A 27,034-nucleotide genomic window follows, 5' to 3' on the forward strand; every position below is an offset into this window, starting at 1 on the left:
TTTACTCCAACCGCAACAATGTCACTATACCCTCCAATTAATTGAACTCTACAATAATTTCTTCTTCTCCCAACTTTACAATAATTTCTAAATATTGATCATATACAATATTATGGGTATCAAATAAATACTCCCAAACTTAACACAAAAGTGTAATTAAGCCAATAAATTATTAAAAAGTGTAATTACATATTCTAACTTATTAAAAAAATTGCGACCGACGGGTTAAATAAATCCAAACTTACTTATAACCAACATGTTACCGATATATATGTTGTTTTTTACCGTCACTAGCGGTCGTTGACTGCCATCGTAAATAACAAATGAAGAACAAACTTGCGACTGACGAACTGTCATCAATCATCTTCTTGAATGAAGAAAGCGACCAGCTTAGTCACCTTCTTCAAAGACAATTGGCAACCATAACAGGTCACTAGAGTGTCGGCGAAGCCGTTAGAGTATCGTCAAAACCCTAGTAACTTGCTATTGCATGCTATTAACCGATGTTGGGGTTTCAATGCACAAAAATAGCATGTTCATGAGCTTAATTGCACTCTTGTCCCGTAGACAGGAAAAACAAAAAAAAACAAAAAAACAAAAAAACAAAAAAAAAGCTTAATTGCACTTTCTAAATATTTAAAAGCCTAATTATACTTTTTTGTAAAGTTTGAGGGCATATTTGATCATTTTACTATATAGATGAACGTCATATAACAATACAAATATTAGTGGTATAAAGTTTGAAATTTTCATTTTCTAATATGCCATATTTCTTCGCCAAATTGGGATACTTTAATTTACCACCCAAAAAAAAAAAAAAGAGAGAAAAAGCTCTCAAACGCTATGTAAAAGTGTGAGGTCTACCTTTTAACCTATCCACCAAAGAATCACAATAAAATAAATCTAGTTAGATTATCTATAATTGATCGATTCAAACAAAAAAAAAAAACCAATAAACAACATTTAAAAAAAAAAAAAAAGTCAAACTGAAAATTGTGTAATTAACATATCAATTATCCTATACTTCTATGTCAAAATGGGATACCCAACCCTTATCTGTTAAAATGCAATCACTATTGTGTGGACCATGGTCCACACAGCTGTGTGGGCTGTGATGACCATACTATTAAATAATGTACATTCAATATAAAAATAATGTACATTGTATTCAGGGAATATACATTATTTGTATATTGAATGTATATTATTTTTATAGTATAAAAATAATATACATTCAGTACAAAAATAATGTACATTTAATACATTAAAAATGTACATTTTATTATGGTCTACACAGCTGTGTGGACCATGCTCCATACAATAATTTGCCGTTAACCAGTGGGATACCGAATCCTAAGTACTTGGGCTGAGATTCTTTTGAGTTGCATTCTTTGTTGACTTTGGTTTTCCCATGACTAATATTTGACTTTAATCCTATATGATTGTGTTATCTTTGCCCACAAATATCATCTCCTCTCCAATTGTTTATAATAGAATAGATAGGTTTTCTTTACTATTCCTATTAATATTATTATAGGTATAAGAATTATGTCAATCTTGATTAGGATATCTCATTTAAAATCTTTTGTATTGAATTTATATGATGCATACTTGTTTGTCTATTAAGAGCTTTCTTATTGAGGATTTTTTTTTTTTCATTTTTAAGGTTAATGTGCTAATTTAAAAGATTTTTTTTTCATTTTTAAGGTTAATGTGCTAATTTAAAAGAGTGTTGAAATGAGAGAGAATTGTAGAATTCTTCTACTTTGAAAGAAAAAGAATGATAATATTCTTCTACTTGGGAAAAAAAAAAAAGTAAAAATGTTGAGCGTCGCTTCTAGCATGTGCATTTCAAGCGCCATCTAGGTATAGACAATGTAATAGTTTTCATTACAAACCATAAGTTAGTGTTCATCATTGATCTATTAAATGATGGACAATGTAAATTACAAATCACAACTTAATATTCATATTTGACCTATTCAACTTGAATCACATAATGACATCATATACGTAAATAAGGTAGAATTTAACTTAGAGTATCCAACCACAATAATTTTTTGTTGGTTTTTTTTTTTTTTTGGTCCATTGTGAGGTGGATGATAGAGAAGAAGGAGAAAGTGTGTGTCAGTGTATTTTTAACTCCTGCAAGTGAATGATTTTTATGCATAGGAGAGAAAAAAATGAAGGGTGCTACTCTGCGTGTTCCGCGCACTTACCGTGCTCAGTGGGGCATGTGCTATGCACACATTTGCTGGCGCATTAGACACTATTTTTTTCTTTGCATCAGATAATAGTTTCTCTTTTTTTTTTTTCATTTTTTTCTTCTTATATCTCCTACTTGGCTTAAAAAAATTCATAATTTTCACTAATTTGATTTTTCAATGCAAATTACTTAATTCATTCATATTCATGCATTTAAAATTTGTATTGAATATGTATGTGTTGGGTTTCGATAATAAATGATGAAAACGCCTTAAAGAATTCTCCCAAGCAACGCAAGCTTGTTTGACTAACAGTAACATACGGACAAAGGGGTCGTTTACTTTCCTTGGACTTTCTCACAACATTAGCTGCCTTTGTCCTGTCTCCATCAGATCCAGAGAATCCTACTCCTAATTCATACTCTATAATAACTATTCAGTTTTTTTCCCTAAACAAATCACCTCAGATTCTTTTTTTATCACTAAAAATAAATGCATAGGATAAATCACACCTTATAACCATAACCAGTAAATGAGGATAAATCAGTCTAGGTTGTCCCTGACTGACCGACTCAACCCAATAAAGTCCATTAAGTCGCTCTCACGAAGAGTCAAACTTAGAACTTTGTGATTACCATATCAAACCAATTTAATTGTGATTATTCTCAATCACCTCAATTTTGAAAGTCTTGGCCCTATCATGGTTCTGAAATTTGATAAAAGAAATAAATCACAAAATGTATCTTTAGTGTCTACACGTTATTCAAAGCACCTCGCTATTACCGTTAAAACGAAATAGTTAACTTCTTTTACATTGGTGAATCAATTAAATTATATTTTAGAATTCTTTTGATAATTCAAATTCTCTAACTTCACCGAACTATATTCTAAACCCATGAACTTGCTCTCAAACTCATAAAGATGTAAATCAAGCTAATCTAACACTTCATCCCACTAGGAGCTCATCCCTAACCCAAATGAGATTTCTTCTTAACTAGACAACTGCTTTGGATTTTTTTTTTTTTTTTTTTTTTTTTTTTGTGATGAGTGGTGGTAAGTGGTTGATTTGATAGTAGCAGGTTTTACAAACAAAAGGGTTCTTGGGATAAAGAAAGATGCAGTGAGCAAGAACATCAAAGAAACTAAGAAAGAAACAAAATCCCAGAAATAATTGGGCAGTGTACAGTGCACAAAAGGTTGGTGGAGGAGCCAATTTTTTCCTTTTTAGCAGATTAAAGTATAATAAAACTTTTAACCTTATACACCTATTAGTTTAGTGAACAGTGATCCATGTTAGTTGCAGGTTTGGTTCACTTTAATTAATGCCCTTTAATCACATCATCATATGGTTTTGCTTTGCTTTGATTTGAGTTTTAATCAAACAATAGTGTCTTCACCACTAACCAAACTCATCATAAATGTCTGATGCCACGGGGCCTCATCTTGTCTCTTAGATTAGCTGAAGTGTATAAGTATTACATTTGCATATTAACATGAATCAACTCAATCCATTTCACATATAAAGATATGTGAAACGGCCTCGCACAAAATATAGTTATTTGTATATAAAGATATGTGAAACGGTCTCGCACAAAATATGATTATTTGTAAATTGATCAGTTGAATTATAGAAAAAGAAAAAGATTTTGAATAAGAAAGGGGCATGTCCAAAAAGACATAAAAGAGAAACCGCGTCGTGACATGTTTGGATGTTCCGTTTCTAGGGTCCACCCTCCCACCAACCAACTCAAGTCCAATTATTCCTTGCATATAAGATACACTTACTGGGCTTGTGAATATAGTAAGGTCATGGATCAGCCATCCCATCACAAATCCAAGAAATGGGCTTATGGATATGGATGTTTTTTGTTTGTCCCCTATCTTAATGTGGCTGCTACAACATGCAATCCTCATACCATGTACCATGGTTCCATTGCATTGTGAATCTTAGTGTATTTGTATGTATCTTATGTTATGAATTTTTATATTTTGCGTTGTGAAATTTTATATCTTAAGAGTATGAATTTTGTATTTGAAACAAATTAGTAATTGTGTCTTATGTTATGAATTTATGTGTCTTGTGTTGTGAAATTCAGTGCATATTACTACAAATTATGTACCTAAATCAGATTTGAAAAATAAGTAAATATATAACACGTGTATGTTTATTGTGTTGTGATTTTATGTGTCTTGTATTATGAATTTATGTACCTAATAAGTATAAATTATGTATCTTATCGTTTTGATCTACGGTTCATAATATTATGTGACCCTAATTCATTAAATAAATTGCCTACAAGATGAGGACGAACAATATTCATATTTCTTCAATCAAATTCTCATTATCTGACTGTGGGCCATATAAATGATTGTGCATTATGATTCACACGTGTAAACCCGGTTTCTCTAGCCACCAAAATTTTGGGGGGTTTTCCATGAAATATGATGAAATGAAATTGGTTGAAAAAAATAAATGCTCTTAGAGGAAAATGTTGAGCATAAATTAATACAAAATATAGATTGTAGATGAGCACTTCATCAATACTTAAAAGGGAAATAATTAGTATACTTTCTGAGAGTAGAATTCGTTTAAATTTTATTAGAGGAAAAAAAATTAAATAAAAATTATAATTTTTTTTTTTGTCTAAATCAATTAGAGCAAGTCGTCTCGATGAAGTAAAAAATGAGGTTATATGTATGTCGGATCCTAGATATGGGGCGCCCAAGATTAGGAGAAGAGATTTAAGCATAAAGATCCAAGAACAAATGATAATTAAGAAATAATAAAACAGTAAAAATGGTGATTAATATATTCTCAAAAAAAATGGTGATTAATATAATCCTTTTTCTTAGCATTAAATGTCCTGAGAAATGTTACAACTTTGGAATAGAGTATATGTTCTTACCATTCTTGAAGTTGAACCTTATATAATTAAGGGGTTTCTATTTGTACAAAATGTTGCAAAAATCCCGTCTAGGCGCCGATTAATCCCCGCCTATGCGCTAGGCGCCAGTCAACCGCCTAGCGTATCACCTTAAATGGTGGTTTAGGCGGTTGGCCGGCTAGGCGACCGCCTAGGCCGCTTAGGCATTGACCGCCTAGGTCTCTTAGGCGCCGACTAGACCTCCTAGGCACCGACTAGGCCGCTTACTCGGGCAATTAACTATTGTTCTTCTTTATTTTAATGAGTTATTTCATTCAAAACAACATCATTTTGAGCGAAATAACCTTAAATTGTACCAACTCTAGATCTTTTTTAGGTTATATTTAATATTTTAGTATTAACTATTAAAGTATTATATAATTTATAATTATTAGTCTTTAAAAAATTGAAAATACTTAAACAAACTTTTTAAAAATAAAAAATATAATAAAAAAATACACTGGCGCCTAGGCGCCGATTAATCCTCGCCTAGCGATTTTTTCAACCATGTTTGTACATAAAGAATATTTGTATTCTAGCTCTAGCCAATGATAGAAGAGCGAGTAGTCTGACACTATTAGATATAAGCATGTGCGAATACCATCTGTCATCACAATAAGCGCTTTACGATCTCAAGTTCTTGCTCAGATTTACTTCTTTCTCTCTCTCTCCATCATCTCTTCGACTTCCATGCTATATGTCCACCTGCCAAACCAATGTTTGTCCATGTCACCTTGTGTTGTAATGTTGGCCTTTGTCTTCTTATGCTGCGATTAAGGTTTCAAGAGATTTAGACTTCCCCATAAATGAGAAGTCGCATGTTCAAACACTAGCGGGGCATTGACTATTTAATCAGAACTCATGTCATTAGTTGTAGACCTCTCCTTCCTCCCTGACTCAGTATTTATTAATGAAACTTGATCCATATTTTCATATTCATTGTCGACTCCCAGCATTAACTAATGCTGCCTATACCACAAATTATAGGAGTTGAATCCATTATCAAGATCTCAAAATGGCATTACATTTCCAGTTCTAAAAGTGCAGCCATTGGACCTCACAGTTCACTAGAAGAACATAAGACTTCAGAGTGACACTGAGAAAATCCCAATTTAAACTGTCTGTCTACTTCTTTGGAAATTTGGTCCCTTACCATCTTTGGTCTTTGGTGGTTGTTACACTATACTGCTCATTCGAGCTGGTTACAGCCAAGGAAACGAAATGTATCTCGTATCAGTTGTGGAACACTTCTATTTGTTAACAATGTAAAAATCTGAAATCTGATTTTTACAAGAAACTAATATGCACACTGTTCGTGTAATTTCTCTCCTTCACTCCTCTTCACTTAACATTAAAGAAACAGTTGAGACTAAAACCTGTATGCTTCACCAAATCCACCAATGTTTTCTTCTAAACCTTCGCTATAATCTCCAATAATCAACTGCTTTGAGTCAGCCCTGGGTTTCCCTAACATGCAAAACCGTGTCCATGTCCACAATACCTCGCAGGTTTCACCTGCCGGCAGTGATCAGTTGTTGTATATCATCTAAACAATTAAAAACAAGAAACCATCAGGTACATATGGAGTATATAAAGTGAACAAGGTTTTACAAGACGCAGCAATAGGGAAATTTCATGTGAGTGACCAAGAATTATGAATAAAATGCTTTACCACATAAACTATACAGTGGAACGCCATGGGAAAGCCACAATGGATAAACTCAAGCAAGAACCATCAAAATGTAGTTGATCATCAGCTGGTATATTGAACTGTCTAGGACCACAAAGAACCGGGTCTCAATATCTCTGCTTCACTAGCTATCTGTATATCAGAAGGCCAGAAAGTTCGATGTATTGCCTTGAAAATAAAGCGAGGAAGCAATGCCAAAACTATTATAAGTACAATGGTGAGCCAGTAAGTTGGCAACTTAACCAGTTGGTATATTGTACTGCAGAGGACAAAAGTAAATATGTCACTTGCTATCATAAAACCATAATAGTGAAAACATATGTTGTGAAGCAATAAATGTTTTAGACCATATATGAAAAGGGACTAACCCATAATTAGGGAAGATCACTATAGAGTCCACCACCACCATGCAGCCATATGTAATAACAATTGATCCCCAAATTGCAATGTGAGTAAATATCAGCCAGCGTTGAACATCCATTGCCAAGTGCATGTTGACCAGGATAACCACTGCAATTGTCCACAAGCTACCCAGACTCCAAATATCAATTGTACTCTCCTTATATATGAATAAGGGTACATAAAATAGGACAAGACTCTGCCACAGTGTATCAATCATTGTTACCCAGAAGAGGTACATATTGTAGCTCTCCTGCCTATGGCCAGCGGTATAGAGCTTTGGATACTTCAATAGCGTCCTATCACTTAAATCCTTGTCCAAAATACCAATAACTATAGTAGGAATTGAAGTATAAATAAGAGAATAAAAAACACTGCTCCAGTCCGTCAGTGCAGAAGTTGTAGAAAAGGCTGTACACAAAATGTACCTATACATAATAACATAGGTATGAGTTAGTTCAGGTCAGATTTAACAGGATGTTTATTAGAAGGATGTGTAATAAACAGAATGTAACAAGTTGAACACAGTGGGCTAAGGATGTGGACAGCCCAATATGTAGTATAGACACAAACAAAGACAAACTAATGCAAAATGCCAAAACAAAATGGAAATCTTACCAGAAAAGCATCAACACAAAAACAGCATTCCTGTAGAAGTTATACAGAACCAAATAACCAATTCGCTGATAATTCCAATGCCCGTGCACCAGAAGCAATCTTTTCAGAAAGCGAAATTGTCCCATAGCAAAATCTGATGCCATCACAGCTTGGCGACCCTCCTGACCACATATTCCAACACCGACATCCGCCATTTGGATCATTGAAACATCATTAGCCCCTGCCAAAATTTTACCAGTTGATATTTAAGCAAAGCATAGAAACCTTCCAATCAAGTATATTGTTGTATACTGTTATTCACAGCACATCTTAAATTGGGGCACTCAATTTTGACATGAAATATAAATTTAAGGAGAAATTGCAACATCTCACAAAACTTATAGGAGATAAGCAAAAGATTGCATAAAATTCACCCACTTACCATCACCTATGGCCAATGTCATATCATCAGTGCGGCCTTTTATTAGGTCGACAATCCCAGCCTTTTGCAAAGGTGCAACACGACAGCAGAGCACCACCCTACATGAAGTTGCAAGTTCGAATAGCTGTTGACGAATAACATTGTAAAGTGTAAGACATCATCCAAGTAAATCTTGTAAAATTCTCATCAACAACTGAAATTCAGAAAATCTATATATGCAACCAAAACCCGCCAATAGGCCAGGAAAAATCTTACACGCCAAACAGATTCAACTAAGAGTTTTCACAAGATTGACGAGAAAAAGAAAAGCACATACCTCACTCTCGAGATCTTTCTCTAAAATGTAGACCAGACTATTTCCATCAATTATGAGTGCTAATGGTACACCAGAAAGTCCTCCTTCCTGTCCTGCAAGCTCCTCAGGTAAGTTTGGCAACTTTGCATCAGCTAGAACTTCAGAGTAACCATTGTCAAGGTCACTTTCCCATCTCAGTGTCGGATCATTGGAGCTTAAATTCTTCACCCCATACTTAGCCTTAGCATCAGATATCAGCATTTTGCACTCATCTTCAGAGTGTCCATTTATTATGATCTTATGCATGTCTGAGGTTAGGAGTTTGCAAGAAAGACCAATTGAAATAGCAGTTTCTTGTTTATCACCAGTAAGAACCCACACCTTTATTCCTGCTTGTCGCAGAGATTCAATAGCTTCAGGTACACCCTCTTGCAACCTATCCTCAATAGCAGTTGCCCCTAATAGGGTTAAGTTGCTTTCAATAAACATTGCTGTTTGTCGCAATTTTGCAGATCTATCGGTCAATGAAGTGCTGGCATCCTCATATAGGCACTGCCACTGCTCAAGTTCTGCATCAGTCAGATCCTTGGCAGCAACTACCAGGGTTCGCAGACCTTCAGAGGAATACTCATTTAAATGATTATGAGTGACATGCCTAATGTGATCATCTCTTTCATCGTCTTCCTTTAAAATGCTCAACATTGAAGTATCAGCACCTTTAACCAACACCTTTACAGTATTGTTTGGTAATTTGATAACAACAGACATTCTTTTGCGCACACTGTCAAACTCATGCAGTCCCAACACATCCAATCTACATTCGAGTAGACATGGTGAAATGGATACTGATCCATGATCTATAGTGAGGAGGAAGATGAAAAAGAAAAGGGAACGGCAGATAACTGAGAATAGAATATAGTATTACTACTTAATGTTAAAAGCTAAAAGTCCTACAATCCTATAACTTCCATATACTAAGTACATAATATTCATCAATTTCGTTTTTTTTTTAAATGCAAGATATACAGAAAAGTTGAGATGCTGAAGTGATGAGGAAGACACAACATAGCATGGTAGTTTGCACTGTAAAATATAATTTGCATCATGACAGCAAAAGTATAATTTGCATCATAAACTGCTATTAAGAAACCATTGTCATAAAAGATATTCTTTGCAAGAGGATAATTGAACAAGAATGAGTTGAAGTGGAAGCTATCTACCTTAGTTTCTCACCATTGACATCAACTGAAATATGCCCAGAAGTCCGCTCAAAAAGTGTATACCCATAAGCAGAAGCTGCAGCAACCAGTGCTTGTTCATCTGGTGATTCACCCTGATAATCAATGGTGCCTAGAATGCCACTAAACTCATCCTGAGTGATACTTGATGGTGGACTTTGAGTAAGAATAGGAATCACAGTATTGCATGCAGACAATGTCAGAAAGAACTCATGTGCAGCAATCCTTTCTTCCCCAGCTAGACCATTACGTAACAACTCCATAAGTTCAAAATCAGTGGCAATTTCTGACGTAAGCTTCCATCTTCTAGTACAAGGTTGTGCTGCTGGTTCACCTGCACAGGTTCATTCAAAAGAAAGTGTTAGCCAGTGCTGCATAGGCATGTTTTTTGTGGGGTGGGAGAAAGCAATCCAAGGAAGAAAACAGATAAGGTAACAGACTTGCTTGGATATTACAAAGTTTCCTAACTAGGATACTTTGTTTACTGAGCAAAAAAAGTAATCAAAAATATAAAATCCTGTCCATAAGTACTCATGAGAGAGGCTTAAGGTGGAAAAATTGATACAATCAAATGAAAAGCAAATGGCTTTAATATGGAACCAGTGTTAATAATTTTACAAGTCATATATAATTGGATATGCAATTGTTGCCATATGCAAAATAACACACGTGCACACACAATTGGTTCCATATGCAAAATGGCACACACACAGAGCTGGGATTCTGTATGTTTGAAGAGAGAGAGAGAGAGAGAGAGAGACAGACAGACAGACAGAATTCAGAAGTAACAAGTGCACTAGATACAGACAAAGAGGCAACAAAGTAGGTCTACAATCCCTCAGAAAGGACAATCCGCTTGATTCACATTTTCAAAAGCAATTGAGAAGTCATATTATCACATTTGACCTGTGAATGCAAACCAAAACTATCAATCCCATCAAGGACTTAGAAATACTTAGCTATGCTATAAGAAGATGTGAAACTGAGAAAGCATAAAATTTCTTCTCTGTGATGCAAAATTTAAAAGGCTCTCAATTCTCTAGGGGTGGCAAAATGTCTGAAAGCTGCATTGGACTCACAATTCTTAGTATTTCATAGATTTTCAAGATTATAGAATCATGGAGTATAGTATATGTTGTATTCCAAAAGGAAGCCGAAATTAAACCACTTCACTATGTTAAGAAATGTTTCAAATCTGAAACCGTCAAACAGAATATATTGCATCAACTTAACAAAGCAAAATCATGTTAATGCTCGCAAATCTTGAGTTCAAAAATTAGAAAGTTGGCTTCAAAAGTAATATAAAAGTGTCTAATCATACCTCCAAGATTGCCAGTGGACGAAGGGGATTTTCCATAATTTTTTCCCCATATACTTGCTCTTCTGAATTCCATCTTATTTTCAGTAAGTGTTCCAGTTTTATCTGAAAAAACATACCGTATCTGACCCAAATCCTCATTAATATTCAAGGATCGACACTGAAACCTAGAGTCAGAACTACTGTCGTACATATGCCTGTCTCCGATCATGAAATACGACTGTCCCAATCTTACCAACTCCATAGTGATATAGAGAGAGATAGGTATCATGATCTGAAAGACTATGATGGAACTCAAAAAGGAGAAAAAGGTTTCCATGGGAATCCCATAGTACTTGTATACTTTCTTTCCAATTTTCCTATTATCAAAGTAGGTTCTCCGGTAATATGGCAAAGTATCAAGCTGCTCCTTGTAGCGATTCAGCCATAAACCCATGCCAACTCCTACAACTAGGCACAAGATGAAAAGAAAAATAGATAGCCAAATGGTTTCCCGATTCATGTACGTTTCCAGCCTGCTCCTTTTAGATGGAGATGCTGCACTGTTCAACATAGCTTTAGTCTCTTGCCCAGCATAAACCACCACTCCAATTACCCATTCTGTGTTCTTCAGCTGACATCCACGCAAGATAATATTTGATTGGCTGAGGGAAAACCGATGTCCTTTCAACTCCATGTTTGCTGTGAACTCATAGATATTCCTGTTAGGCTGTTCACATCTTATAATCCCAGATATATCTGCCCACTCATCAACTAATGAAGTTGTTTCTTGCCTAGCATACCTTGTCTTCAAGTTTGATTCACCATCTAAATTCATTGTCTGTATATAAGCAATTCCACTATTATCACTTGTCCCTAATAGCACCATGTCACAGGGAATCGTCTCATCAGCATGGATCTTCACAACCTCACCAACACAAATCTTCTTCCATCTTATCAATTGGAATTCACCAGATTGAAGGACTAGAGCCTCTCGATTATTCTCATTTCGATCTGATCTATGTCTCCTCCAGTCCTCATAACCATCTTTTATAGCTGTCACAGATAGCACAAATAGAAGAGGAAACAGAGACACAGTTCTACCAAATACTGCAAGCGGTGGAAGCTGGTTTAGAGCAGCAATAGCTAGAAAATATAAATAAGCAACTCGGTGGAACTGAATGAAAAGGTTCTTAGGCAAAAAATTAAGTATTGTATACTTGCTAGTTCGAATCTCATTTCCAGTGAATTCAAACTCATCATTGGTCTTCTTTGGATCATTAATATAGATCATCCTTGATTCATGTAACATGTTTTCTTCCAACTGCATACTTTTTTGAAGAGGCCTCTGTGATCTGTTTAACTTTTCAACACGAGATAAAGTCACCTGGGAGGATGCTGCTCGAGATGAAGCTGCCTGAGACAGATCACCAGAGATTTCAAAAGTTGCAATATCACTCCGATGGTCCATTACGCCACCCCACGATACAATGCGTTTCCTTTCCCGTGGGGGGCATTCCAGCATATATGGTGGATGGGAGTGAACTTCAACTGAAGGGAACTGCTTTTTCTTAGGATGGGAAGCAGTAGTTCCTAGTGGGGCAAAATCTTCCTTCAGCCAATCCAATTCACTTTCCTGTGCCTCGTCAAAGACTGAAGACAGACTGTGGCTCAAAACTCCCAAAGTCGAATGACGCCGCCAATGACGGGGGCGGGGTTGAGACGAAGGCTCAAAAGATGACAGTAATGGCTTGGTGGAAGTCATAAAGAGTCCTCCAAGGGAAACACATTGGAGGATAGCAGAAGTAAAACCCTAACAACAATCGTGATTGGTTGATTGCTTGCAGCATCCACACATTCACTGCCCAGAGTGTACTCCTCCACCTAGTAAGCCAAAAATATTAAACTATGATTCTCCGAAATCCAATCTTCAATTCAACTTATCATTAAAAAATAACAAAAATACACAATCAAGGCACCAATGCATATTCTTCCCCCACCAATCCAGGTTTAGAATATATTCTCTGGAAAGGCTCAAAGAGTACCCAGAACTGAACCCCTTGAGAGAGATGCTGCATTATTTCCTCATTTCAATATATAACACGAGTTTCATTTCTATAGATTCTGGAAGGAAAAAAAATACATATTTTCCCATTGCATTATTTAAAGACCAAAAATAATATGAACAACTTACCGTAATCCGCCTCAGCTCCAGGAAATGGACAGAGGTTCCGTGCCTGCTAGAAAAATGCAGTAAGCAATTTCACGTGACTGTAGACCAACACTAAGCAATTTCACGTGACTGTAGACCAGCAATCTTCTACTCTGCCAAGCACCAAAACTCCACGGCAATCCAGCCAGATAATCCAAAAACTGAATTGCAGACTGAAAAAATGCACAAAACTCGCGTCAGGAAAATCATTGCCTCGGTGCGATCGCGATTTCAGAAAGTGACAAAATCACAGAGGTTATACTAGTACCATACTACCTACCATCACAATCATCACCAAAAGAAAATACAAATTGAAGTATTGAACACCATTGCGGAGCCTAATAAATAAATTGGAAAGAGCAATAACCTGTAGGTCTTTAATGAAGCCTGGGGAATGCTGAACACTAGAGAGTCCAAACTTCAATGCAGTGAGGAAAGAGAAATCATAGCACAGCGAAGGAAATGTCAGATCTGAGAAGGCCGGCCTCTGGAACAGCGCCCTCCATTTTTACGCATAAATCTCAGAGCTCATCAGTGGTGATCAGCTTTTTTCACTCGCTCAACTGAGGTAAAAACAAATCCGATAATTGAATTGCAATGAGCAGTAGTCTGGCGTTGGTGCAGCAATGGTGAAAGAGACGGAGGAGGAGGCGGGAGGGCGCCGAGACCGAGGAGAGAGACGAGTCGAGTGAAGAACGAAGCACTAATTTTGGGTAATAAAGAGCCCAAAAAGCGCTCTCTCTCTCTCTATATGTCGCTGTACGTTGTCGGTCGCAGTCGCACTCCTCCGTATCCCACCGCTCCTCCTTCTTCCTTCTCTTCTTTAAACCGTTACTTCAACTTTTTATTCCTTTGCCTCATTTTTACGTGTTTTATTTACCAGGGATTTATTGATTAAAGTAAATTATTAAATGGACGTTTTGGTGTCAAAATTTTGAATAATAATCTTGTCACAAAATGTTGAATAATCTAATACATCCACCTGCAATGATTATAGCCATGTAGGGGTGAAAATAAGGAAAAAGAAAATATAATGGTAATCCAATTGAGTCGAGTACACTCTTGCAAATTTTGGGTGTATTTGAAAACCTCAGGCTTAGGTTTCTACTTTCTAGTGTTTGGCAACAATGAAAATTTAAAGTATGTTGGTTAATGAAAAATAGTCAACATTCTCATTTTTCGTTTGCAGCAGTGGAGCAACCAATCACCTTCCATTGTCGCCACCTTTACCACTCCACCACCACCTGCATCCCACCACCATTGTATATTTTAAATATTTAAAATTAAAAATAAGGAAAACGTGTCAAATAGGCTCCCAAACTTTAACTAAAAAGTTAATTAGGTACCTAAACATTTTAACGGTGCAATTAAACCTTTTAACATTTTATTTTTGTTCAAAGAAGCTCTTAGTGACACAGGTCACTATGATTCACACATATTTTCCGATAAAAAAAACTGACCGCCGGCGAGCAGACTCGAAATGGTCGCCTTCTTCGATAAGGCAACCATTTTCTAGTCGCCTTCCCGAAATAGGCGATCTCTAGGAAGGCGACCACACCAGATCTAATTGCCTTTTGAGATAGAATAAAGAGAATTGTAAAAGATTAAATTTTTTATTAAACACGTAAGAAAGATATAAAAATAATAATAATAAAAATAAAGTAGTGTGGGCATCCTTAGTTTGTCAAGGTTAATGTTGTAGTTTAGCCTATTATGTTAATCAACCTTTCTTTGCCTATTATGTTAATCAACCTTTCTTTTGATTTATAGGAAAGTCAACATTTGTTACATGAACATGCAGCCTTGTGATTCTCGGGCAAAATATTATAAAATTAAAGGTAGATAGCCTTGGTTGCTAATAGTTGATAAGTTCAACCCAATAATGTTAATAAATAACTCTCACGGAGAGTTGAACTATGAAATATTGTGGTTATCAAGTTAAATTATGTGACCAGCTTAGTTAGAATAGCCAAGTAATCAACTTTTCATGCATTTTAATTGATCATTAATTATCATGAACAATCAACATAACAAATAGTGATTGAGTGGAGGCGTTTTGTAGGTAATTAGATGTCTTTTTTTAAATAATGGAGGCGTTTTGAAAAAAATTAAATATTTTCTTTAAAACGTCACTTGAAAACTCTACAAAAAATAATATTTTTAATTTTAACGTTTTATAGTATCAACTAGTTACTAATTACGCCAAAGATCTTGTGGTCAAGTGGCAGCCTCAGTGAAGACAACTGTTGACTCGTTGTGCTTCAGTACTACATTGTAACAGAGTCAGTAGTACTTAGAAAAAAAAAAAACTAGTTACTAATTACATTCAATTTAAAATCAAGCCGTCAAAGTTGATCAAATTAATTGAAAATTGGTTATTCAACCGTTTACCAAAAAAACATTATAACCTATGTTAAAATCTTTTTTTTTTAATACTATGACCCTGTTACATATAGTATCTGTTTATATACTTCCTTAACCTATTGAAGCCCAACAAAATCAACATTACCCACATTGAGACTTGAACCAATGCCCTCCTACTTGGGAGAATTACTTCATGCCACTTGACTACAAGGCCTTTAGCACCTAGGTTAAAAGTTTTATTCGTTAAAAATTCATATGTTATAAAGAATCGACGCGATGCATTAGTGTTGGCCACGCGTTCATCAATGGATGTCGACTCATTTTAGAGTCGTTTGACACGTCTCCAATAGGATTGTGAACAAGCACTTGAGTGATAGTACAATGGGCACCACACTTGACGACTAAAGCCAACGTTTTTCTGACAAGAAACTAACATACATCTCATGGGTGTTTGGTTAGGTGTAATTTATCTATAATAATTTAATAAATTTTCCAATTACATTATTTGGTTATAGAAAATTGTAATTCTATCGAATTATAATTTTTGTCACAATTTTTTAAAATTTGTAAAAAAGACTTGCGCTTTAAATTTATAATAATAATAATAATAATAATATACTAATATTTTCGTCCGTGTGATGCACAAAATGGATTTATTATAATATATTAAGAATATTTAGATCGATATATAATTATATAAATTATAACATCAAATATTATATAGTGTAATTGAAGATATATTTTGGATCGATTATATTTTTTGATGTTATCATTGTTTGAATTCAAGCAATTAATTGCTTAATTAATAGCTAACGTGTATATGTACGCATGTGGTGCTGAAACTTTAGAGATTTTATATATCATTGTTTATTATTTTTATAAATTGGACAAATATGCCTGTTTTCTATAACTCAGATTCACAGGTATATATTAAAGCAATTGTCAATTGAGCCCAATTTAACCTTATCACAAATTGACTCAATGTCCATGTACTTCATTAATCATCAGTCTGCAATCTTGTATACTATATATATATCAATCGTTATATCGTGGACCAATGTCCACAGTGCATTATGGAATCTGGTCCGAAACGACGTCGTTTAACTAAGTAGGGGGGAAGTTGACTCGCGACAGACACCATTCTATCTGTCCAATTCCCGTTATGTGTAATTCGGTGTATTCTATTGAGTGTTTATGTGTATTCTATTATACAGTTATGTACATTAGTAATTTTAATACCATAATTCTGTGCATTATTGGTTTTCAATAATGCAATAACATTATGTATAAAAAATTAGATCATTAATGTACAAAAATATATAAAAGAATACACATATTATTCAATAGAATACACACAATCAATAGTCTAAGTATTAGCATTACTAGTTCATGAGGTATGATACTCGAAATCAATAATGTACAGAATTATATATCATAATGCACATAATCATATACTAGAGTACACATAATTTATGAATAAAATACACAAAATTATTAGCCTAAATATTATCTCTGCTGTTTAATGAGGTATGATATTTGAAATAAATAATATACAAAAGTACATACTAGAATACACATAATCAATGAAAATCATACACATAATATAAATCTAAGTATTATATCTTATGTTCCATGAGGTATGGTATTGCAAATCAATAATGTACATAATTACATACTAGAATACATAGAATCAATGACTAGAATGCGCATAATGTCACAACAGAATGCACAGAACTCATCTTATAAGTTAAGGCCGAACGAAAAACGGAAAAGTCGTTAATTAAAAGATCCAAAATACACAAAATCAATGAAAATGATACATAGAATATAAGCATACGTTTTATCTCTTGACGCTTATGTTTTATGAGGTATGACATTGGAAATCAATAATGTACAAAATTATATACCAGAATACACAAAATCAATGTCTAGAATACACAGAATTTCACAACAGAATGCACAAAATTCCTTTTATAAGTTAAGACCAAACGAAAAACGAAAAAATCGTTAATTAAAAGAATCAAAACGACGTCATTTTGGATCAGGGTGCACAATGCATTTTGCACACTGATCTACGATATAAATTGCCACTATATATACATATTTTTTTAAATGGCCCCAATGTTTGAGGACCCTGGGCAGAGCTGGCTTATTATTATTATTATTATTATTATTATTATTATTATTATTATTAAGATTAAAATATTAAAAAAAAAAAACTTGTTTGCCAACTGTCATGAATCGTCAACCAAGCTTTTTTAAAATAGTATTTTAATATTCATAAATTATTATTATTATTATTATTATTATTATTAGTAGTAGTAAATTACCCCTGCGATACACGGATAAATTTTTTTATTATATAATTAAATAATAAAATTAATGATGAAATTATAAACAATTTTAATATTTGAAAGTATATACATTTATTTGAAATAAACAATTTTAATATTTGAAAGTATATACATTTATTTGAAATTATATGATTTGTATATTAGTGTTGAATTTGATTACTTAAAAATTATATATAATAGGAAAAGTCTAAAAAAATGGAAGGAAAAGCATGGTTAATTGAATTATTTTAAGTAATAAAACTTTACTATAATCAAATGAAGATCCGTATGTTTAATTATTATAGTAAGATTAAAGTATTAAATATAGGTTGGTAATATGGCGTAATATGTTTATGTTTAATATCCTTTAACTATGGACGTAATATGTGTATAGTATGTTTAATTTCTTTTAATTACCCACCGTAATATGTGTATGTTTAATTTATTTCTTTTAATTACCCACCGTAATATGTGTATGTTTAATTTCCTATATGTGCAGGAAAATTTATCATTAATTCTAATCAGAATGGCGTCATTTTATTATGATTACTAATGGTAATTAAATAGTATATATTATTCTTAATTGTTATACTAATTATGGCGTCCATGTAATATGAATAATTATATTAATTAAGGAGTATATATTATTATTAATAAAATAACATGTGTATGTTTAATTTTGTTTAATTATAGATGTAATACGTGTATGTTTAATTTTTTTTTTAAAATTATGTTCATAGTATGTGCATGTTTAATTTCCTTGATTGATTAGATAAATCTATATTACAAGTATATAAAAAAACAGTTTAATAAAAATATAATGTGTGAATTAATTTATTAATTAACATAATTGTTAAGATTTTATTCAAAAGTAACCATTAGGATAATTTTATATGTATAATAATCAATTTGGAATAATTTGCATAATAATATGTGAATTGGAATAATTATCATAATTTTTTGTAATCTCCTTTAATTATGGACTTAACATATGTATTGTCAATTTCCTTATCTGATTAGATAAAATGTATATTATAGAAAGTATTAATTCCTTAATTGCCATAATTTTTAAGATTTTATTCAAAAGTGATCAAAGGAAGTGAATGGACAATTGATATTATTTGAAGTAAAAAAATATAATTGTCGTAAGGAGAGAATCTCTATATTCAATTCCCATAATAAATTAAGATGTTAAATACGATTAGCAATTACCATGGGTCATTTAGATGGTAAATAGTATATGATAATTACCTATATAAATTACCATAAAATAACATATTAATATATTGATCAATATTATAACAAAGGTTGTAAGCCTTCAAGGTACGCTATATATTAGGAAAAGTATCAATTAATTTAAATATTATAGGGAACACCATAAAATAACAGATTAATATATTGATCAGGATTATAACAAAGGTTGAAAACCTTTTAAGGTACGATATATTAGGAAAATCATCAATTAATTTAAATATGATAGGAAATTGATGAGGTGATATCAATCCTCCTAATTTTTCATAATTCTATATTTATAATTACCATTATAAACGAATTTAATAGAAAAAATTAATTAGGAGATCATATTAAGAGTTTTGGATTATTATTATTATTATTATTATTATTATATAAATGTATTAGGAGGAAATTATATTAAGAGTTTTGGATTATTATTATTAGAGTATTATATTATTATTATTAGTATAACCTTAACAAAATAGATTTTAAGTCGAGGTTACAAAATTTAATACTATTATTTTATTTATTCAAGTATAGTAATCACCATTTTTAACTAATAATTGTATATTGGAAGACTCCAACTAAACCCATAGTATTGTGCAATTAATAATAAATATTAGTAATAATTGGAATCAATAATCAATGATTTATGATTCGCAACCAAAATATTTTGGATACTTAATTGGTTTAATCATAACATTAGAATTATATAATCAGAATCAAAACTTGCTAAAATTTATTATTATTATTATTATTATTGACTAATAGGTTGTGAGGGAGACAATTATTAAAAAGTAGGAGAAAATTATTAAATTTAGTTTTACTTATAAAGTAAAGCAGTACACAATACTTCTCTTNTAATTTCTTTTAATTACCCACCGTAATATGTGTATGTTTAATTTCCTATATGTGCAGGAAAATTTATCATTAATTCTAATCAGAATGGCGTCATTTTATTATGATTACTAATGGTAATTAAATAGTATATATTATTCTTAATTGTTATACTAATTATGGCGTCCATGTAATATGAATAATTATATTAATTAAGGAGTATATATTATTATTAATAAAATAACATGTGTATGTTTAATTTTGTTTAATTATAGATGTAATACGTGTATGTTTAATTTTTTTTTTAAAATTATGTTCATAGTATGTGCATGTTTAATTTCCTTGATTGATTAGATAAATCTATATTACAAGTATATAAAAAAACAGTTTAATAAAAATATAATGTGTGAATTAATTTATTAATTAACATAATTGTTAAGATTTTATTCAAAAGTAACCATTAGGATAATTTTATATGTATAATAATCAATTTGGAATAATTTGCATAATAATATGTGAATTGGAATAATTATCATAATTTTTTGTAATCTCCTTTAATTATGGACTTAACATATGTATTGTCAATTTCCTTATCTGATTAGATAAAATGTATATTATAGAAAGTATTAATTCCTTAATTGCCATAATTTTTAAGATTTTATTCAAAAGTGATCAAAGGAAGTGAATGGACAATTGATATTATTTGAAGTAAAAAAATATAATTGTCGTAAGGAGAGAATCTCTATATTCAATTCCCATAATAAATTAAGATGTTAAATACGATTAGCAATTACCATGGGTCATTTAGATGGTAAATAGTATATGATAATTACCTATATAAATTACCATAAAATAACATATTAATATATTGATCAATATTATAACAAAGGTTGTAAGCCTTCAAGGTACGCTATATATTAGGAAAAGTATCAATTAATTTAAATATTATAGGGAACACCATAAAATAACAGATTAATATATTGATCAGGATTATAACAAAGGTTGAAAACCTTTTAAGGTACGATATATTAGGAAAATCATCAATTAATTTAAATATGATAGGAAATTGATGAGGTGATATCAATCCTCCTAATTTTTCATAATTCTATATTTATAATTACCATTATAAACGAATTTAATAGAAAAAATTAATTAGGAGATCATATTAAGAGTTTTGGATTATTATTATTATTATTATTATTATTATATAAATGTATTAGGAGGAAATTATATTAAGAGTTTTGGATTATTATTATTAGAGTATTATATTATTATTATTAGTATAACCTTAACAAAATAGATTTTAAGTCGAGGTTACAAAATTTAATACTATTATTTTATTTATTCAAGTATAGTAATCACCATTTTTAACTAATAATTGTATATTGGAAGACTCCAACTAAACCCATAGTATTGTGCAATTAATAATAAATATTAGTAATAATTGGAATCAATAATCAATGATTTATGATTCGCAACCAAAATATTTTGGATACTTAATTGGTTTAATCATAACATTAGAATTATATAATCAGAATCAAAACTTGCTAAAATTTATTATTATTATTATTATTATTGACTAATAGGTTGTGAGGGAGACAATTATTAAAAAGTAGGAGAAAATTATTAAATTTAGTTTTACTTATAAAGTAAAGCAGTACACAATACTTCTCTTTAAAAAATCAACTACACACTAAAAAATACAAATTTAATATAGAATTATCTCTTCATAATCTTTAACTATTTCTTCATAAGAAATAGTAAAGCTACAGTTTTCTACATATGCAATTGATAATAATAAAAGATAGTATAAGATAACAATAACTAACATCATATTAAAAATAAACTTCTACACCTACAAGATTAAAAAAGTTAACAGGAATTGATTAAAAAAATGCCACCAAGAATGTGACAATGAACAAAGTTTCTGTATATATAAATAATAAGATGCATTTTAATTAAAAAAAAAAGAAGAAATCTGATAGATGAATAAAAAACCACATTAACCCAATCAACTCTAACAACTATTTAGAAAACACCCCAAAAACTTTCTCAACACGTACACTTCTTCTACATACCTCAAACTCAGGAAGCAGATTATGAGACTGAGCAATCTTCTTCAAGAGAATCAACCAAGGACCCATCCTAGGATTTGGTGGCACTACCCATCTTGGTCTCCCTCCTTGCGGCCGAGCATCACCCTCCTTCAAATGGGGAACTCATAAAAAACAAATCATATTAAAATCTTAGAATATCATATACCAGTAGCAATTAGAAATTGCTGGCTTCAAAACTCAATGGACCCGGTACAGATTGAGCAAAGGAGATCGAGGCTACCTTGTCTTTATTTAGTAGCAATAACAAATTAAACAACTCTGTAATAATTTGCAATTGAAGGAGTGAAGTTGATGCACGGTCTAAGATTAGTTGAAGGAGTGACCAATGGATGGATTGAACAACTCCGTAACAATAAGATTAGTTGAGGTTGTGAAGTTGATGGATTGTGTATGGTTGTATTTATACACAATGGATGAGATCAAAATGGCCTAGTATTGGAATTATAAAATGGTAAAAGATCTCAAGAAAGGTAAAAAATTTCAATTTTTCAATTAATACCAAAAACGTTATAATTCTCTAAAAGGTATATCTTTGATATTATTATTATTATTATTATTATTTCCATAAATTTGTCAAAATGATTGAGATTACAAAAATGCCCCTAAGTTTGGGCGGGAAAAGGTTTTCATGCACTTCTATTATTATATATATATAGATATATAGATATAGATTGTAAGGTGACTTGGGCATCCAAGCTATCAAAAAATATTGATGTTGATAGGGAATATACCCCGAGCATACCGCCCTATGAAAACTATATGTATGCCTAGCGTATCATACAACGTACTGTACGGTCATTGGCCCTATAAAAAGGACTTGTGCCCTTCATGTTAGGGACTTTTTTGCCTCTTGACTCTCTCTCTCTAAACTAGTCTCACTAGGTTGTGCTCTCAACTCTCTCTAGTTCATGTTTTATTGAAGAGTAATAAAAGAGAAGATTTGGCCTAAATTCTGCTCTCTACTCCATGCTTTAGATACATTGCTANTTGTCGTAAGGAGAGAATCTCTATATTCAATTCCCATAATAAATTAAGATGTTAAATACGATTAGCAATTACCATGGGTCATTTAGATGGTAAATAGTATATGATAATTACCTATATAAATTACCATAAAATAACATATTAATATATTGATCAATATTATAACAAAGGTTGTAAGCCTTCAAGGTACGCTATATATTAGGAAAAGTATCAATTAATTTAAATATTATAGGGAACACCATAAAATAACAGATTAATATATTGATCAGGATTATAACAAAGGTTGAAAACCTTTTAAGGTACGATATATTAGGAAAATCATCAATTAATTTAAATATGATAGGAAATTGATGAGGTGATATCAATCCTCCTAATTTTTCATAATTCTATATTTATAATTACCATTATAAACGAATTTAATAGAAAAAATTAATTAGGAGATCATATTAAGAGTTTTGGATTATTATTATTATTATTATTATTATTATATAAATGTATTAGGAGGAAATTATATTAAGAGTTTTGGATTATTATTATTAGAGTATTATATTATTATTATTAGTATAACCTTAACAAAATAGATTTTAAGTCGAGGTTACAAAATTTAATACTATTATTTTATTTATTCAAGTATAGTAATCACCATTTTTAACTAATAATTGTATATTGGAAGACTCCAACTAAACCCATAGTATTGTGCAATTAATAATAAATATTAGTAATAATTGGAATCAATAATCAATGATTTATGATTCGCAACCAAAATATTTTGGATACTTAATTGGTTTAATCATAACATTAGAATTATATAATCAGAATCAAAACTTGCTAAAATTTATTATTATTATTATTATTATTGACTAATAGGTTGTGAGGGAGACAATTATTAAAAAGTAGGAGAAAATTATTAAATTTAGTTTTACTTATAAAGTAAAGCAGTACACAATACTTCTCTTTAAAAAATCAACTACACACTAAAAAATACAAATTTAATATAGAATTATCTCTTCATAATCTTTAACTATTTCTTCATAAGAAATAGTAAAGCTACAGTTTTCTACATATGCAATTGATAATAATAAAAGATAGTATAAGATAACAATAACTAACATCATATTAAAAATAAACTTCTACACCTACAAGATTAAAAAAGTTAACAGGAATTGATTAAAAAAATGCCACCAAGAATGTGACAATGAACAAAGTTTCTGTATATATAAATAATAAGATGCATTTTAATTAAAAAAAAAAGAAGAAATCTGATAGATGAATAAAAAACCACATTAACCCAATCAACTCTAACAACTATTTAGAAAACACCCCAAAAACTTTCTCAACACGTACACTTCTTCTACATACCTCAAACTCAGGAAGCAGATTATGAGACTGAGCAATCTTCTTCAAGAGAATCAACCAAGGACCCATCCTAGGATTTGGTGGCACTACCCATCTTGGTCTCCCTCCTTGCGGCCGAGCATCACCCTCCTTCAAATGGGGAACTCATAAAAAACAAATCATATTAAAATCTTAGAATATCATATACCAGTAGCAATTAGAAATTGCTGGCTTCAAAACTCAATGGACCCGGTACAGATTGAGCAAAGGAGATCGAGGCTACCTTGTCTTTATTTAGTAGCAATAACAAATTAAACAACTCTGTAATAATTTGCAATTGAAGGAGTGAAGTTGATTGAACAACTCCGTAACAATAAGATTAGTTGAGGTTGTGAAGTTGATGGATTGTGTATGGTTGTATTTATACACAATGGATGAGATCAAAATGGCCTAGTATTGGAATTATAAAATGGTAAAAGATCTCAAGAAAGGTAAAAAATTTCAATTTTTCAATTAATACCAAAAACGTTATAATTCTCTAAAAGGTATATCTTTGATATTATTATTATTATTATTATTATTTCCATAAATTTGTCAAAATGATTGAGATTACAAAAATGCCCCTAAGTTTGGGCGGGAAAAGGTTTTCATGCACTTCTATTATTATATATATATAGATATATAGATATAGATTGTAAGGTGACTTGGGCATCCAAGCTATCAAAAAATATTGATGTTGATAGGGAATATACCCCGAGCATACCGCCCTATGAAAACTATATGTATGCCTAGCGTATCATACAACGTACTGTACGGTCATTGGCCCTATAAAAAGGACTTGTGCCCTTCATGTTAGGGACTTTTTTGCCTCTTGACTCTCTCTCTCTAAACTAGTCTCACTAGGTTGTGCTCTCAACTCTCTCTAGTTCATGTTTTATTGAAGAGTAATAAAAGAGAAGATTTGGCCTAAATTCTGCTCTCTACTCCATGCTTTAGATACATTGCTATACACATGAATACTAAGGTGTGATTATTCCTTATCATATGTGGCTGATGGGTAAATATGCACATGTACTAGTCGGTCCGTAAATCACCTGTCCGTCGGTCACCCAACCTGCCCGTCAACGGTCACCCAACGGTCCGTCGACGACGACCGAGCTTGGTCGTGATCGACCGAGCCGGTGACTGCCGACTGGTTTCTGCCCAGTCGGCAGTCGCCGGTTATCTCCCAATCGGCGACTGTCGCCGACTGGTCTCGGCTCCAGTCGGCGATTGTCGCCGACTGGTCTCTGCTCCAGTCGGCGATAGTCGCTGACTGGAGCAGAGACCAGTCGCCGGCGACTGGAGCGGAGATTAGATCTGGAATTTTCCAGATCTAAAAAAAAAAGAAAAAAAAAAGAGAGAGAGTGTTTAATGCTTTACTTGCTTCAGTTGCTTGGTCTTGGTAGCTTTGGAGGTGATTGGTGATATACTTGACAGCTTTGAGAGCTTAGGAATGTCTTGATTGTGAAGTGAAGATGGTAGGAAGATATTTATACAAAAAAAAATTTGGGTTTTTTGAGAAAGTGGGTTGATCCAAAAAGGCTAATGGGTCATGTAAGAAGCAAAGTAGCTTGGAAGACTACTGGTGGAAGCATTGTTCCTGGCAAGTCCGAAGTGTCAAACTGGAGGAAATATACACACAGGTGCTCGGATCATAAAAATCACTACCGGTAACAATCACCCCATCTGGATTGGATGCGCCTGGTCAAGTCAACCACTCGGTGATTCGCATGTATTACCTTCCTCATTCCCTTATACAAAGTGGATTCACTATGCACATGGTGTCTGATATGCAAGTGGAGGGGCATATGGGCTGTCACTCCGCAAAATGCGCATCGGTTTGCTCGAAGTGGTTGAGTTACTCGAGGTGATGAAAACACGGATCCCTTGTTCCCGAAAAGTTGTCGGTCGTCACATCAAGCAACTGTTGCGCTCGTGAGCCTCCAATCCACAAGGTGTGTTGCTTCCGATCATGCGGCCGACGGACCCGGGTGACCGTCGACGGACCGTTGGGTGACCGTTGACGACAGGTTGGGTGACCGACGGACAGGTGATTTACGGACCGACTAGTACATGTGCATATTTACCCATCACAAGTCCCCCACTTCTTGAATCTGCGAGAGTCGTCAGGTTCGAGAAAGTAGAATGCTCCAGGCGGCTAACTGTTGCGAGCAAAGTCTCCCTGGTTTGAATGCCTTGATAGTCCGTGATGAACCCCTCAAGTTTGATTGAGCGGAGGGCGTGATTTACGCGGGTTGCCTCGTTAAAAACCTTAGACTAAGAAAACCTATGGGAAAAACCTAGCTAAGGGAAAAGAGTACAACCGAAAGCATAATCATAAAGACGGGTTTGTCCTGTTTGTTTTCCGATCGTCGAGCAATGGATCATTTAGCGGATTTTGTTCACATCTTTTCCATGGTTTGGAGATGGGCTCCTTGGTGATACCTTGGTCGTAATAGTTGACGGACCAATCAAGTTCTCCACGGCTGGG

The 27,034-nt window shown here is 32.7% G+C and overlaps 1 protein-coding gene across 2 annotated transcripts; it reads right to left on the reverse strand.

The window, feature by feature from the left end:
• Positions 1 to 6,100: 6,100 nt before the first annotated feature.
• On the reverse strand, positions 6,101 to 14,106 carry LOC116029215 (phospholipid-transporting ATPase 1-like). 2 transcript variants are annotated; one of them, XM_031271124.1, is made up of 10 exons: positions 13,666 to 14,106; positions 13,281 to 13,471; positions 11,111 to 12,970; positions 9,785 to 10,123; positions 8,573 to 9,408; positions 8,257 to 8,380; positions 7,836 to 8,055; positions 7,187 to 7,645; positions 6,801 to 7,077; positions 6,101 to 6,674 (listed from the first exon to the last, which is right to left on the reverse strand). In XM_031271124.1, exons 3-9 carry the CDS (start codon positions 12,849 to 12,851, stop codon positions 6,903 to 6,905), a joined length of 3,894 nt encoding a protein of 1,297 aa, XP_031126984.1. In that variant the 5' UTR covers positions 12,852 to 12,970; positions 13,281 to 13,471; positions 13,666 to 14,106; the 3' UTR covers positions 6,101 to 6,674; positions 6,801 to 6,902. The 2 variants fall into 2 exon arrangements, with proteins under 2 accessions (XP_031126984.1, XP_031126985.1); XM_031271125.1 differs by having other exon boundaries at positions 8,573 to 9,365; positions 9,772 to 10,123.
• Between the last annotated feature and the right edge of the window lie 12,928 nt (positions 14,107 to 27,034).

Source organism: Ipomoea triloba, chromosome 9, assembly GCF_003576645.1.
Source record: "Ipomoea triloba cultivar NCNSP0323 chromosome 9, ASM357664v1".
In the NCBI taxonomy this organism is placed as follows: Eukaryota; Viridiplantae; Streptophyta; class Magnoliopsida; order Solanales; family Convolvulaceae; genus Ipomoea; species Ipomoea triloba.

Bases quoted from the DNA above. Each gene is read 5' to 3' on its own strand.
- LOC116029215 (XM_031271124.1), bottom strand. From the start codon at position 12,851: ATGACTTCCACCAAGCCATTACTGTCATCTTTTGAGCCTTCGTCTCAA. The intron at 9,409-9,784 runs GTGAGAAACTAA...TCCTCACTATAG, and splicing joins TATTTCAGTTGATGTCAATG to ATCATGGATCAGTATCCATT. The intron at 8,056-8,256 runs GTAAGTGGGTGA...AAATTTTGGCAG, and splicing joins GACATTGGCCATAGGTGATG to GGGCTAATGATGTTTCAATG.